The sequence below is a fragment of the Microcaecilia unicolor genome, chromosome 3, assembly GCF_901765095.1.
Source record: "Microcaecilia unicolor chromosome 3, aMicUni1.1, whole genome shotgun sequence".
NCBI lineage: Eukaryota > Metazoa > Chordata > Amphibia > Gymnophiona > Siphonopidae > Microcaecilia > Microcaecilia unicolor.
Genome location: NC_044033.1, coordinates 467,404,770 through 467,419,858, shown reverse-complemented (window position 1 = coordinate 467,419,858; position 15,089 = coordinate 467,404,770). Strand labels below are relative to the sequence as shown.

Genomic DNA, 15,089 nt, shown 5'->3' with positions numbered 1-15,089 from the left:
GGGTGGGAGGGCATTAGTGACCAAGGGGGGAGTAAGGACATCTTTTTGTGTGGAGTGGAGGAGTAGTCTAGTGGTTAGTGCAGAGGACTTTGATCCTGGGGTAGTGGGTTCAATTCCCACTGCAGCTATTCGTTATAAAAACAGGTCTAGCTCAAAACGTCTAAGTTTCAGTCCTGGACATATTTGTTTTGTTCCATTATGGCTGAAAGATGTCTAAGTCTTAGGAATGCCCAAGTCCCGCCTTGAACACGCCCCTGGCACGCCCCCCTTGAGATTTAGACGTCCTTTTGACGGACTTTCAAAATGAGCCTGATAGTAACATATTAGAAGGTGTAGATAAACATCTGACTGGTCCACTCAGTCTGCCCAACAGTCACACTCATGAATTCATGATTAAACCAACAATGAACGTGGTATAAAAATACTTGACCCTGGTCTTTTTTTTCCCATTTTCAGGACACAGACTGTAGAAGCCTGCACAGCACTGTCCTTACCTTATGACTACTGGAGTTGCTGTCAAAACTCCAGTTCATCCTAATATGACTTGTCAAATATGGAATGCAAACCACAGAAGTCTGCCTGGCATGGGCCTTAGCTCCTAATTGCCGGAGTCACCATCTAAGCGCCACTCAACTCATAAACACAAATGCAAGTCATTTAAGTTTTGTTTTTATACCATCCATTTTGGACATCTAAAACCAACATAGGATGTAACTTTGGTTGTGTGCACAGAACCACTATTGTTGAAAAACTCTGTACAGGACAAATTAATGACTAAGGCCAAGGACCTCACTAACTTTGTGTTACAAAATGTCAGGTATTTCAGCTCACAGAAATCAGTGGTACAAAAAAAAAGGTTTCATCAACTTGGTTAGAACACCACTGAGATCCCAAAATACAGCTAGTGACTTGGAAGTGAGACTTCAATAGAAGGAATCTCCTAAAATAATACATTAAAGCCTTACAGAGAAGGGTTCCCTTCTACATGGGATGAAAGTGACCCATGTCTGCATGATCAATGTTGGAGAATAACACAATTTAATTGGTCTCTGTCTAGAGAACTCCAGACTGTATTCAAGTTTTAAGAGTGTCTTCAGCAAGAGCTGAAATGGGAGGATATGAATATATAAGATCCTCCCTTCAATTTAGGAGGAATACAAACAAGGCTACAGGAGCCCCTATTCTCTAGCAGAATTGAGGAACAATCCTGTTCTGAAGAGACACAAAGAAATCTATTTGGGGTGTTAACCACTCTCAAGTCCAAATAACTTGTACGGCTGAAGCACATGGCTCAGCTTGTCTGCCACGACATTGTCTTTTTCTGTCAGATACATGGCTCCAAGTCCCATTCTGAGAGAGAGATTTTCAAGTTTCATATTTGAATCTTGAAATACCCCCCATGAGTGGACTGAGTGGTTTGCAATTTAAAATATATACTCTTAAAAGGTAGAAAAGAAATACAAATTTACATCCCTTTTTTTTTTTTTACAAAGCCGCACGTGCAGTAATTGTCGGCAATCCCACATGGCAGCTACTAGCACAGCTTTGTAAAAGTGGGCCTTAAATAGTAAAGAACCATAAAAGGCAGGATATAAGGGAAAGGAGAAATTATAGAATACTAGTGAAAAAGGTCCGTTTCTGACACAAATGAAACGGGCACTAGCAAGGTTTTCCTCGGATTGTGTATGTTTGAGAGACTGTGTGTGAGAGTGAGTGTGTGTGAGAGAGAGTGAGAGTGTGTGTGTGTGTGACACATCCTTCCAGTCTTTCCCCTTTCTCTCTGCATCCATTCATCCCTCTCTCCCTTTCTCTCCCCATCCTTCCATCTGTTTTCCCTCTTTCTCTCCCCATCCTTCCATCCGTCTACCCCCCTCTCCCGGTTCTTCCATACCGGGTTTCTCTATCCCCTTCTTTCCAACCAGGCCCGCCCACCCAATACAGACCTACCAAGTCTCCCATTTTGGTGCTTTAAATAGCTCTTTTTGTTTTTGTAGCAGCCGCTGCTGCTCAACAGGAGAAGCAGCAGTGGCCGGAAATGGGAGCTGGTGCCGCGTGTTTCGCGGGAGACTTGGCAGGTCTGTGTTGGGTGGGCGGCCCTGGAAGGAAAGTGGCTGGGCCTGGGCGGCGACCTCGGGGGGGGGGGGGGGGGGAGCAATGGGCACTACAGCAGGTGTTAGGACCAGAGAGTAGAATGTTAACATGGGAGGATCTGCTAAGGAAAGGAATAGCTGAACAGACAGATATATTGGCTTATTTACAACTTAGACATTATGTGACTTCTTTAGATCAGAAAGCCCTGTTCCCATCCTTGGGGGGGAAGCTCAAGGCTTTCTTTGAGAAATTTCAGGATGGGGGCATGTCGGTATCAGGCTTGCATAGAGAGCTACAAGCGATGTCTCAGAGCAGGTCATACACGGATCTAGTTACAAGATGGGATCGAGATGTTGGGGGATCAAGGCAGAAGTTGGAGCCGCTAAAATTAGTTAAGAGAATCCCGGAAATTACGGTGAATGCTGCATTGCGGGAATGTCAATTTAGAACACTACATAGGGCTTATTTCACACAGGATAGGTTATTTAAGATAGGAGCAATAGAGACCCCGGTACGTCAGAAATGTGATCAGGAATTAAATTCATTTTTTCACACTTTCTGGGAATGCAGATTAACCCAGGCCTTTTGGAGAGAGGTATAAGGATATCTGGGAAGGCTGTTAGGATTTGCTATATCATTAACTCCCGAAGCGGTATTATTGGATAAATATGAAACATTCAAGATAGGCAAAAAATCAGTCACTTTACTTCTCAGGAAAGTGGGGCTCATAGGGAAGAAAGTAATCCTGGGAGTGTGGGTAGGAAAAGAAGCGCTATCCTACTGGAGGAACAGATTCCATGCGCTGATGCTCTTGGAGCGACAATATGCTAGGCAAACACCCAAGAGATTAAAGTTGTTTCAGGCAGTGTGGGATGTGTATGTCGGGTCCCTTCCGCACCGCGCCAGAAGTCTGCTCTGGAATCCTGGCTGATTATTGGATTGATGCACGGGGGTGAGGATGCTCCATGGTACAATAAAAGGCTATACCAGACAAAGAGGTAAAAGAGGCTCCGGCTAGGTGGGTCACGTTCCCCTCCTTCTCACCGCCCCCCTTTTCTTTTCCTTTTTTTTTTTTCTTCTCTTTCATATATTATCAATAAGAAACATGTTGAGACATAAATAGATAGGGTATATATTAAGGGATAGGATGCAGTGGGATGGGGGGGACATACACAGAGAGGGTGGGGGGGGGGGGGGATAAAAGGTAAAAAATTGAAGACGAATGTATTCTCTTGTCTGTAAAGAGTACAGGTTTGGAATGCATATTGGTATTAATGTTAATGGAGGTCTTCCTGTTCAATAGCCATCAATAAGCAACTGTTGAAAGGTCAAAAAACAAAAAAGAGGAAGGAAGGGAATAAATCTTAGAGGGTCGGGGTCGGGGTGTGGGAGGGGATAGGATGGGGAGAAAAAGAAGGATAATTTTGATGACCATATTGGCAGTTTATTCCTGTTCAGCTTGTTTAAGCAGTAAGTTAGCAATTTTTTGTATACTGTGCTTGTTGACAATGGATTTGATTGAGTCATTAATAAAAAATTGTTGAAATTTAGATAACTGGACAAAGAAAAACTTTCAGTTCATATAGAATAAGCAAGTTTCTAGCTTACCTTAGTTCCTGAAGCTTTAAGCTTTTCTACATAATCCCAAACAGTCTGAGGTGATATCCTGCCTCCTACTTGGATACTATCTGGTAGGTCCTGTAAAATATAGGATTGTAGGTATGAATGAATATAGTAAGCACTCCTTTTCTTCTATATTTGTGTTGGAGGGGGGTGGAGGGCTATTATGTGACTAAAAAAATCCACAGAAAAACAATTTTATCCCCTTCCAATGAACATGATCCATATCAGGCATCTCAAATTCTGGTCTTCAAGAGCTATAACCCAATTTGTTTTTCAGTATAATCCTAATGAACATAAAAGAGAAAGATTTGCGTACAAAGGAGACAGAAATCAAGGAAATCAAATATACAGATATATTACTTATATTCTGAATATTAACTAGTTTGACGCTCTCAAAGACCAAACTTGAGAACCAAGTGGGGGTAGGGGGAGGAGTGTTTCCCAACACCTTAGACCACAATTCTCTTGCCACCTCTTCTCTTCTACCCAAAAAATTAAATTTCTTTAAGTTTAATATACCAGCACAGAAAACAAGAAAAAGAAACACAAACATACATTATGAAGAGGTAGGTTAGCAACAATCTCTCTAAAGCTTGTTACTCAGACACTAATGATAAAGCGAAGATACTTATCTGTAGCAGGTATTCTCCGAGGACAGCAGGCTGATTGTTCTCACTTGTGGGTCGATGTCCGCGTCGGCCCAGGAAACGGCAAATTTTTCTCACAGCAAAAATAAAAAGTTTTGCCACAGCCTTCTGGCACGCGAACTGCGCATGCGGGGACGACTTCCCGCCCGTCGCATGAGCGTGTCTCTTCAGTTTAATCAAAAAGCATAGAAACAAACAAACAACAACTTCAAAGGGGAAGTGGGCAGATTTGTGAGAACAATCAGCCTGCTGTCCTCGGAGAATACCTGTTACAGGCTGCTTGTTCTCAAATGTGGGGTATCCCTAGCAACCAGGCTCACTCAAAACAATGAACATTGGTCAATTGGGCACCACAACGGCGAAGACATAACAGAGATTGACCTGAAACCATAAACAACTAAGTGAGAGTGCAGCCTGGAACAGAACAAAAATGGGTCTAGGGGGATGGAGTTGGATTCTAAACTCAAAACAGATTCTGCAGCACCGACTGCCCAAACCGACTTTCGCGTCGGGTATCCTGCTGAAGGCAGTAGTGAGATGTAAATGTGTGGACTGATGACCACGTTACAGCCTTGCAAATCTCTTCAATGGAGGCTGACTTCAAGTGAGCGACTGACGCAGCCATGGCTCTTACATTATGAGCCGTGACATGATCCACCAGAGTCAACCCAGCCTGGGCATAAGTGAACGAAATGCAATCTGCTAGCCAATTGGAGATTGTACATTTTCCGATGGCGACTCCCCTCCTGTTGGGGTCGAAATAAACAAACAACTGGGCAGACTGTCTAAAGGGCTTGTCCGCTCCATGTAAAAGGCCAATGCTCTCTTGCAGTCCAAGGTATGCAAACTGCTTTTGCCAGGGCGGGTATGAGGATGGGGAAAAAATGTTGGCAAGATAATTGACTGGTTCAGATATAACTCAGACACCACCTTTGGCAAGAACTTAGGGTGAGTGCGGAGGACTACTCTGTTGTGATGAAACATTATATAAGGTGCATGCACAACTAAGGCCTGAAGCTCACTGACCCTACGAGCTGAAGTAACAGCCACCAAGAAAATGACCTTCCAGGTCCAGTACTTCAGATGGCAGCAATTCAGTGGCTCAAAAGGAGCATTCATCAGCTGGGTGAGAATGACATTGAGATCCCATGACACTGGTGGAGGTTTGACCGGGGGGCTTTGACAAAAGCAAACCTCTCATAAAGCGAACTACTAAAGGCTGTCCAGAGATAGGCTTACCTTCTACACGGCGATGATAACCACTAATCACACTAAGGTGAACTCTTACGGAGTTGGTCTTGAGACCAGACTCTGATAAGTGTACAAGGAATTCAAACAGGGTCTGTGTAGGACAAGAAAAAGGATCTAGGGCCTTGCTATCACACCAGACAGCAAACCTCCTCCATTTGAAAGAGTAACACTTCTTTGTGGAATCTTTTCTGGAAGCAAGCAAGACTCGGGAGACACTCTCTGAAAGACCCAAGGAGGCGAATTCTATGCTCTCAACATCCAGGCCGTGAGAGCCAGAGACTGGAGGATGGGATGTAGAAGCGACTCCTCGTTCTGGGTGATGAGGGTCGGAAAACACTCCTATCTCCACGGTTCTTCGGAGGACAACTCCAGAAGAGGGAACCAAATCTGACGCGGCCAGAAGGGTGCAATGAGGATCATGGTTCCGTGGTCTTGCTTGAGTTTCAGCAAAGTCCTTTCCTAATAGAGGTACAGGAGGATACACATACAGAAGGCCTGTTCTCCAATGAAGGAGAAAGGCATCTGACGCTAGCCTGTCGTGGGCCTGAAGCCTGGAACAGAACTGAGGGACTTTGTGATTGATTTGAGTGGCAAAAAGATCCACCGAGGGGGTGCCCCACGCTCGGAAGATCTTGCGGGCTATTGCCATGTTCAGTGACCACTCGTGAGGTTGCATTATTCTGCTCAGCCTGTTGGCCAGACTGCTGTTTAAGCCTGCCAGAAAAGTGTCTTGCAGAAACATGCCGTGATGGTGCACCCAAAGCCACATCTGGACGGCTTCTTGACAGAGAGGGCGAGATCCGGTGCTTCCCTGCTTGTTGGTGTAATACATCGCAACCTGATTGACTGTTTGAATTAAGATGATTTGGTTGGACAGCCGATCTCTGAAAGCCTTTAGAGTGTTCCAGATCGCTCGCAGTGCCAGGAGGTTGATATGAAGACCTTTTTCCTGAAAGGACCAAGCTCCTTGAGTGAGAAGCATCCGTCGTCAGCACTTTTTGTGGCTAAGGAACTTGGAATGGACGTCCCAAGGTCAAATTGGATTGAATCGTCCACCACTGAAGGGAATTCCGAAAGTTGATGGGCAGTTGGATTACATCCTCTAGATCCCCTGCAGCTTGATACCACTGGGAAGCTAGGGTCCATTGAGCTGATCTCATGTGTAGATGTGCCATGGGAGTTACATGAACTGTGGAGGCCATGAGGCATATTTTCAAAGCACTTAGCCTTCCAAAGTTCCATAGGTTTCAATGAAACTTTGGAAGGCTAAGTGCTTTGAAAATATGCCTCCATGTGTCCCAGAAGTCTCAACATCTGCCGAGCCATGATCTGTTGAGATGCTCGAACCATGGACACCAGGGACAGGAGATTGTCTGCCCTTGCCTCGGGAAGATAAGCTTGAGCTGTCTTTGTGTTCAACAGAGCTCCAATGAATTCCAACTTCTGTACTGGGGTGAGATGGGACTTGGAGTAATTGATCACGAAGCCTAGTAGTTCTAGCACCTGAATAGTCATTCGCATGGACTGTAGAGCGCCTGTTTCCAAGGTGCTCTTCACCAGCCAATCGTCGAGATAAGGGAACACATGCACTCCCAGTCTGCATAGCGACGCTGCTACTACAGCCAGACACTTTGTAAACAATCTGGGTGCAGACGCCAGACTAAAAGGCAATACACGGTACTGAAAGTAATGAGTTACCAGCCAAAATCAAAGATACTTCCTGTGAGCTGGGAGTATCAAGATGTGTGTGTAAACATCCTTTAAGTCCAGAGAGCATAGCCAATCATTTTCTTGAATCATGGGAAGAAGGGTGCCCAGGGAAACCATCCTGAACTTTTCTCGGACTAGAAATTTGTTCAGGGCCCTCAGGTCTAGGATGGGACGCATCCCCCCTGTTTTCTTTTGCACAAGGAAGTACCTGGAATAGAATCCCAGCACTTCTTCCCCTGGTGGAACGGGTTCGACCGCTTGGGCCTTTAGAAGGGCGGAGACTTCCTCTGCAAGTATCTTTTTGTGCTGGGAGCTGTAAGAATGAGCTCCTGGTTGGCAATTTGGAGGTTTGGATTCCAGACTGAGGGTGTATTCTAACCAGACTATTTGAAGAACCCACCGGTCGGAGGTTATGAGAGGCCAGCTTTGGTGAAAAAATATCAACCTCCCCCAACTGGCAAGTCATCCACTATGGACATTTTTACTGAGGTTATGCTTAACTGGAGCCAGTCAGAAGCCCGTCCCTTGCTTTTGCTGGGGAGCTGCAATGGCCTTAGGCGCACGCTGTTGACGAGAACGAGCGCACTGGGACTGAGCCTGGGCAGGCTGCCGAGAAGCAGGAGTGTATCTACACCTAGGATAGGAATAGGGAACACTTCTCTTCCCCCTAAAATACCTCCTAGATGAGGAGGTAGTAGCAGAAGACGCCCGGGGGGAGAGAGAATCCATAGCATCATTATGCTTCTTGATCTGGTCAACTAGATCCTCTACTTTCTCACGAAAAAGATTATCCCCCCAGCAAGGAACATCCGCCATCCGCTGCTGGACCGAATGATCCAGGTCAGAGACACGCAGCCATGAGAGTCTGCGCATCACTATGCCTTGAGCAGCAATTCTGGATGCTACATCAAAAGTATCAAATGTAACCCTGGCCAGGAATTTTCGACACGCCTTCTGCTGCCTGACCACCTGGCGAAAAGGCTCGGCCAACTCCATAGGGAGTGCATCAACCAAGATAGACAGCTGCCTTATCGAGTCTCGCAAGTGAACGCTCACGAAGAGCTGGTATGACTGAATCTTGGCGGCGAGCATAGCAGCCTGATACGTTTTCCTCCCAAAAGAATCAAGAGTTCTAGCTTCTCTGCCTGGTGGCGCTGAAGCGTAGTCTCTAGTACTTCTGGCTCTCTTGAGGGCGGAGTCTACCACCACAGAATTGTGGGGTAACTTGGATCTCATCAATCCAGGTTCACCGTGGATCCAATACTGGGATTCAGCTTTTTTCGGGACCACAGGGCCAGATAGAGGGGCCGACCAGTTTCGCATAAGGACTTCCTTCAGTACCTTATGCAGAGGAACTGTTACAGCCTCTTTAGGTGGAGAATAATAATCCAGGACCTCGAGCATCTCAGCCCTGGGCTCATCCTCAACCTCCACAGGGAAGGGAATAGCCGTAGCCATTTACCGGACAAAAGAGGAAAAAGAAAGACTTTCCGGTGGAGATAGTCTCCTCTCTGGTGGAAGGGAAGGTTCAGCGGGAATCCCAAAGGACTCATCAGAAGAAAAGTACCTGGGATCTTCCTTGACTCTCATGAACGCTTCTGCTCAGTATCGCATAAAACCTGAGTTAAGGTACTTTGATACTGAACCCACCTCGACACTGAGGAACGATGTCCTCAATGGCAATGTCAAGAGGCTGATGCCCGATCTGACTGCGGCGAAGCTCCCTCCACCGACGTAGAAGGGGATTCGACCTGGGTGGCAGCCGACACCGCAGGTGGCACCGTGGTCGGAGACCTCACCGCAGGAGAAGGGCAAGACACCGCTGCAGCAGATGGTGCAGAAGGCGCAAGCACCCCGACACCGAAGCTGACTGACATAGCAGTCCCTCCAGAAGTTCTGGAAACAAGGCCCGGATGCGCTGGTTGAGAGCCGCCATCAGAGAAGGCTGCGGGGTCGGTGGAACAGGCAGTGTCAGAATCTGTGGAGGCTCGGGAGCAGGTATCATCGAGCTGCTAGGAGACCGACGCAGCGGCACCTCCTGTATCGAGGGGGAGAGATCCTCTCGGTGCCGACGCTTCTCGGGTGCTGATTCTCTCGATGCCCTGGAGCTCCCTGACCGTGTGTCGAAGGAGAACGATGACGGTGCTTCTTCGCCTTCGCTCGATGCCGGTCATCGGGACTCCTCGGTACCGATGAGAAAGACGTGGAATCCTCATGTCTCCTTGGGGCCGGGTCCGACGAAGGTGGGTTCCGGGGGGCCTGCACAACAGGAGGCCTCGAGGCAGGTGGAGACCCACTCGACGCCTCACTGCTCCCAGCGCGAGTTGGTCTCTCAGTAGCCATTACCTCTGCTCCCGACGACCTTGGCACCAATGTTGAAGGACCGGACCGAGCCCCAAAAAGCTTTTCTCGTTGGGTTTCTTGAGATGCTTGGGTACGTTTCTTCATACGAAGCCATAGACTACAAGCAGCTGGGCTATGGTCGGGCCCAAGGCACTGGATACACCAGGCGTGGGTATTGGTACCTGCGATGGTCCGGTTGCACAGAGTACAATGTTTGAAGCCGTTGGGTGTCTTTGATGACATGGAAGGAAAAACGGCTTCAGCAAAATCAAAAGACGAGACTGAACCTGCTAAAAGAAAAAAGGGCACAGAAAAGAAGGGAATAACCCGACCGCGCGGAAAACAAAGGAAACTTTAAAAGGGGACAAAAGTAAAAGAAACAATGGGAACTTTTTTTTTTGAACTGTAGAATTGAAATAAAATAAAGTAAAATAAAGTGAAAAGCCAAAAAACTCGCGAAGACTCTTTCCTGGGCCTGAGAGGAGTGCAGAAAAACTCTACTGCAACTCAATGCAAAGAAAACTGAAGAGACACGCTCACGCGATGGGTGGGAAGTTGTCCATGCATGCACGGTGCGCGCGCCAGAAGGCTCTGGCAAAATTTTAATTTTTGCTGGGAGAAAAATTTGCCGTTTCCTGGGCCGACGTGGACGTCGACCCACATGTGAGAACAAGCAGCCTGCTTGTCCTCGGAGAAAAACTGGTAGACAAACCATTATATTTTTTTATCGTAAATCACTGAACTGCTGGAAGATTCCTTTTCAATCATATTAACCTCACAGAAGAATAAGACTGAAGCTATGTACCCCAAGGACCTTCTAGTTTGCCTACTTTATTTCCTGTTGCAATATAACATAAATCCCCACCTGATTTTCAACTTCCCTTTTATTTCATAAATATCAACTGTACTCATCTAAATGCTCATTTAATTATATTTATTTTGATATGTTTTTGCCTCCACTACTTCCCAGAGTGAAGCTGTTCTACGTATACATCGCCCTTTTATACTCAAAAAATCTGATTTGTGAAGCTATGAGAGCATTCTAATGCAAAAAAAATGCATATTTACCAAATGATTTCAACATGCTTTTTTCATGTTATAATGCTAATACACCTTAATAAATTAGCCTTTAAATGAAAAAATTCTGAGTTACCACTGGATTTCTGCTTCCTTTAAAAGATGTAGAAAGCCATTCACATATTTCAACATTACGTATTTCCCAAAAAGCATATTGTTCAAGTATTCTTAAAAGAATAAAAATGAATATGTGTTGTTGCTGCTTGGAGAAGTGGAGGAGTAGTGGAGTAGCCTAATGGTTAGTTCAGTGGCTTGAGAACCGGAATAACCGGGTTTGACTCCCACTGCAGCTCCTTGTGACTCTTAACCCTCCACTGTCCCAGGTCCAAAATGATTACATGCATAAACTGCTTTGATTGTAACCACAGAAAGGCAGTATTATTAAATCCCATCACATATTTTCAAGTAACAGCAATACAGTTAAAACTGCAATACCTCAGTCAAATATTCGAGAGAGCCAGAAACAGGATAGGCTTTAATAACAAACTTTGCCACAGAAGGCATGTTGATAAAACCTTTCCAGATGTAAGACAGCCGATTCAGGAACGTGGACTCATCTTCATCGTTAACAGGAACCTCTGATCTAAATTAAGGAACAATGAAAATTAGCTATAAGAAAAAAAAAAAAGCATACTTATGTCAAGGATACCTTCAATAGTTGGAAGATTACAGAAAAGTATCCCCAGGTGTGTTTTAAAAGTCACCTTTAAGCTGAGATTGTTCTCACCACAAAGCAGAGGTGGTAGCTAGCAGGAGCCTCAAAGGACTGGGCCCCCCTCTCCCCACTTTGGGTTCAAGCACCATCCAATTTAATGGCTAACAGAGATGCCCAAGCCCACCAGTTGAGAGGTCTCTTGCACAAGTCCCCATCTGTGCTCTCTGACAAGGCATAAGTTGGCCAGTGTACATCAGCTGCCAATGCCAGCACTCTCGTGCATTGCTCAGTTCAGTGACAGACTCTGAACTAAACATACGCGAAAAAACAGTTGTCGGCATGCCGCCGACTTGAGCACTGGGGTCTGGTTGCATGTGTGGGGGCTCGCACAGTAGACTTCTTCGGCAAAGGTATGGTTTAATGTATCGAGGGTGCATTGGGGTGGGGAGAAAATATGTGGCCTCCTTAATCCACCTCTGGCTCACCACAAAATGGACTTCTCGGTATTCCACTGCCAAGGAGTCCTTATTGCCTTTCAATTGTGGTTTAGAAATAATAAAAGAAAAAATACTGTCCATAGACCACCCCTTAATACAGTGGGGGAAATAAGTATTTGATCCCTTGCTGATTTTGTAAGTTTGCCCACTGACAAAGACATGAGCAGCCCATAATTGAAGGGTAGGTTATTGGTAACAGTGAGAGATAGCACATCACAAATTAAATCCGGAAAATCACATTGTGGAAAGTATATGAATTTATTTGCATTCTGCAGAGGGAAATAAGTATTTGATCCCCCCACCAACCAGTAAGAGATCTGGCCCCTACAGACCAGGTAGATGCTCCAAATCAACTTGTTACCTGCATGACAGACAGCTGTCGGCAATGGTCACCTGTATGAAAGACACCTGTCCACAGACTCAGTGAATCAGTCAGACTCTAACCTCTACAAAATGGCCAAGAGCAAGGAGCTGTCTAAGGATGTCAGGGACAAGATCATACACCTGCACAAGGCTGGAATGGGCTACAAAACCATCAGTAAGACGCTGGGCGAGAAGGAGACAACTGTTGGTGCCATAGTAAGAAAATGGAAGAAGTACAAAATGACTGTCAATCGACAAAGATCTGGGGCTCCACGCAAAATCTCACCTCGTGGGGTATCCTTGATCATGAGGAAGGTTAGAAATCAGCCTACAACTACAAGGGGGGAACTTGTCAATGATCTCAAGGCAGCTGGGACCACTGTCACCACGAAAACCATTGGTAACACATTACGACATAACGGATTGCAATCCTGCAGTGCCCGCAAGGTCCCCCTGCTCCGGAAGGCACATGTGACGGCCCGTCTGAAGTTTGCCAGTGAACACCTGGATGATGCCGAGAGTGATTGGGAGAAGGTGCTGTGGTCAGATGAGACAAAAATTGAGCTCTTTGGCATGAACTCAACTCGCCGTGTTTGGAGGAAGAGAAATGCTGCCTATGACCCAAAGAACACCGTCCCCACTGTCAAGCATGGAGGTGGAAATGTTATGTTTTGGGGGTGTTTCTTTGCTAAGGGCACAGGACTACTTCACCGCATCAATGGGAGAATGGATGGGGCCATGTACCGTACAATTCTGAGTGACAACCTCCTTCCCTCCGCCAGGGCCTTAAAAATGGGTCGTGGCTGGGTCTTCCAGCACGACAATGACCCAAAACATACAGCCAAGGCAACAAAGGAGTGGCTCAGGAAGAAGCACATTAGGGTCATGGAGTGGCCTAGCCAGTCACCAGACCTTAATCCCATTGAAAACTTATGGAGGGAGCTGAAGCTGCGAGTTGCCAAGCGACAGCCCAGAACTCTTAATGATTTAGAGATGATCTGCAAAGAGGAGTGGACCAAAATTCCTCCTGACATGTGTGCAAACCTCATCATCAACTACAGAAGACGTCTGACCGCTGTGCTTGCCAACAAGGGTTTTGCCACCAAGTATTAGGTCTTGTTTGCCAGAGGGATTAAATACTTATTTCCCTCTGCAGAATGCAAATAAATTCATATACTTTCCACAATGTGATTTTCCGGATTTAATTTGTGATGTGCTATCTCTCACTGTTACCAATAACCTACCCTTCAATTATGGGCTGCTCATGTCTTTGTCAGTGGGCAAACTTACAAAATCAGCAAGGGATCAAATACTTATTTCCCCCACTGTATATAAATCTCCCTCGGTTCAATAATATAAAGGTTAAGATCTAACTATATGAAAAAAAAAGAAAAACAGGAGAGACTGCATATTGAGAAAAAGAAACACAGGCTCTTAGTACTCACATATGTTTTGTCTCTTCAATAAAATGGGTGACATAGGCTTTTAAGGTCTTATAAGTACATAAGTAATGCCACACTGGGAAAAGACCAAGGGTCCATCGAGACAAGCATCCTGTCCACAACAGCAGCCAATCCAGGCCAAGGGCACCTGGCAAGCTTCCCAAACGTACAAACATTCTATACATGTTATTCCTGGAATTGTGGATTTTTCCCAAGTCCATTTAGTAGTGGTTTATGAACTTGTCCTTTAGGAAACCGTCTAACCCCCTTTTTTTTTTTTTTATTTATTAGAATTTTACATTAATTACAAGAACATATCTTGTTTGGCAAAGATGATTTAACAAAGGAAAAATAAAAATAGCAAATTCCCTTCTTACATTGAAATAACAAAGGGTCAAAGGACAAAATAAGTTACAAGAAAATTATATTACAATATAAGCTGAGATTTTTAAACATATTAATTATTCATCTATAGTCCACAAAACAGGAGGCATACTAATATTTTCAGGAAATAGCAAAAGAATAACCTACAAATTCTTTGCTTAAGGAACTGGAGAATGAGAGGGAGTTCCGGGAGTCCTAATAATTCACGGAGTTGATGTAATTTGTCTTAACTGATCAGAGGGCAGTAAGGCTATTTTTGCATCCAAAAAGGAGCCAAATTGCATAGGGTCAAAAAATATATATTTGACCGAATGCAACTTAACTACACATTTACATGGAAAATTCAACCACCAGATAGCGCCCAACTGTTGAATTTTTGGGCGAAGTTTAAGGAATTCTTTACGCTGTTTTTGGGTAGCCCTAGAGACATCCGGAAACATTCTTATTTTATAGTTCATAAAAAGCTGTTCTCTATGACGGAAAAATTGGTTTAATATCCAGTCCCTATCCGGCTGTAGTACAAAAGAGACAATTAGAGTCATTGGTATTAATCCCAAGTTATCATCTTCCAAAGTTTGAGTCAAATTTAAATCCAAAGTATCAAATGGGATTTCATTTCCTTGTTGTGATGCTTGTTGATTCTCTTTTCTCTTATAAGGTGGTAGGAAATAAATTCTTGAAATAGGTGGGTATGCCCAGAACTTCACCTAAATAATTTTTAAAAGTTATTAATGGAGCTATCATTGGTTGCTTAGGAAAATTTATCAATCGAAGAGTATTAGCTCTCTGTGCATTCTCTAAGGTTTCAATTTTGTTCTGTAGATATTGATTCTCTTTAATTAAATTGGTTTGCACTTGCTGTAAATTTCGTATTTCTTGCAAATTATTTTCTACTAAATTGTCCACAGTTTGTATTTGTCCTTCTAGGACTGGTATTTTATTCAACAACAGCTGAGATTGATCTGATAAAGGGGTAAGCTTTTGTACAAACAACGCTTCCAGTTTC

The 15,089-nt window shown here is 44.8% G+C and overlaps 1 protein-coding gene across 1 annotated transcript in view; it reads right to left on the bottom strand.

Annotated features, from left to right (window-relative positions):
• PHF3 (PHD finger protein 3) overlaps positions 1–15,089 on the bottom strand; it is a 264,231-nt gene that overhangs the window by 30,737 nt on the left and 218,405 nt on the right. The window contains 2 exon segments of the mRNA XM_030199001.1: positions 3,700–3,789; positions 11,178–11,325. Coding sequence (XP_030054861.1) covers positions 3,700–3,789; positions 11,178–11,325 — 238 coding nt within the window.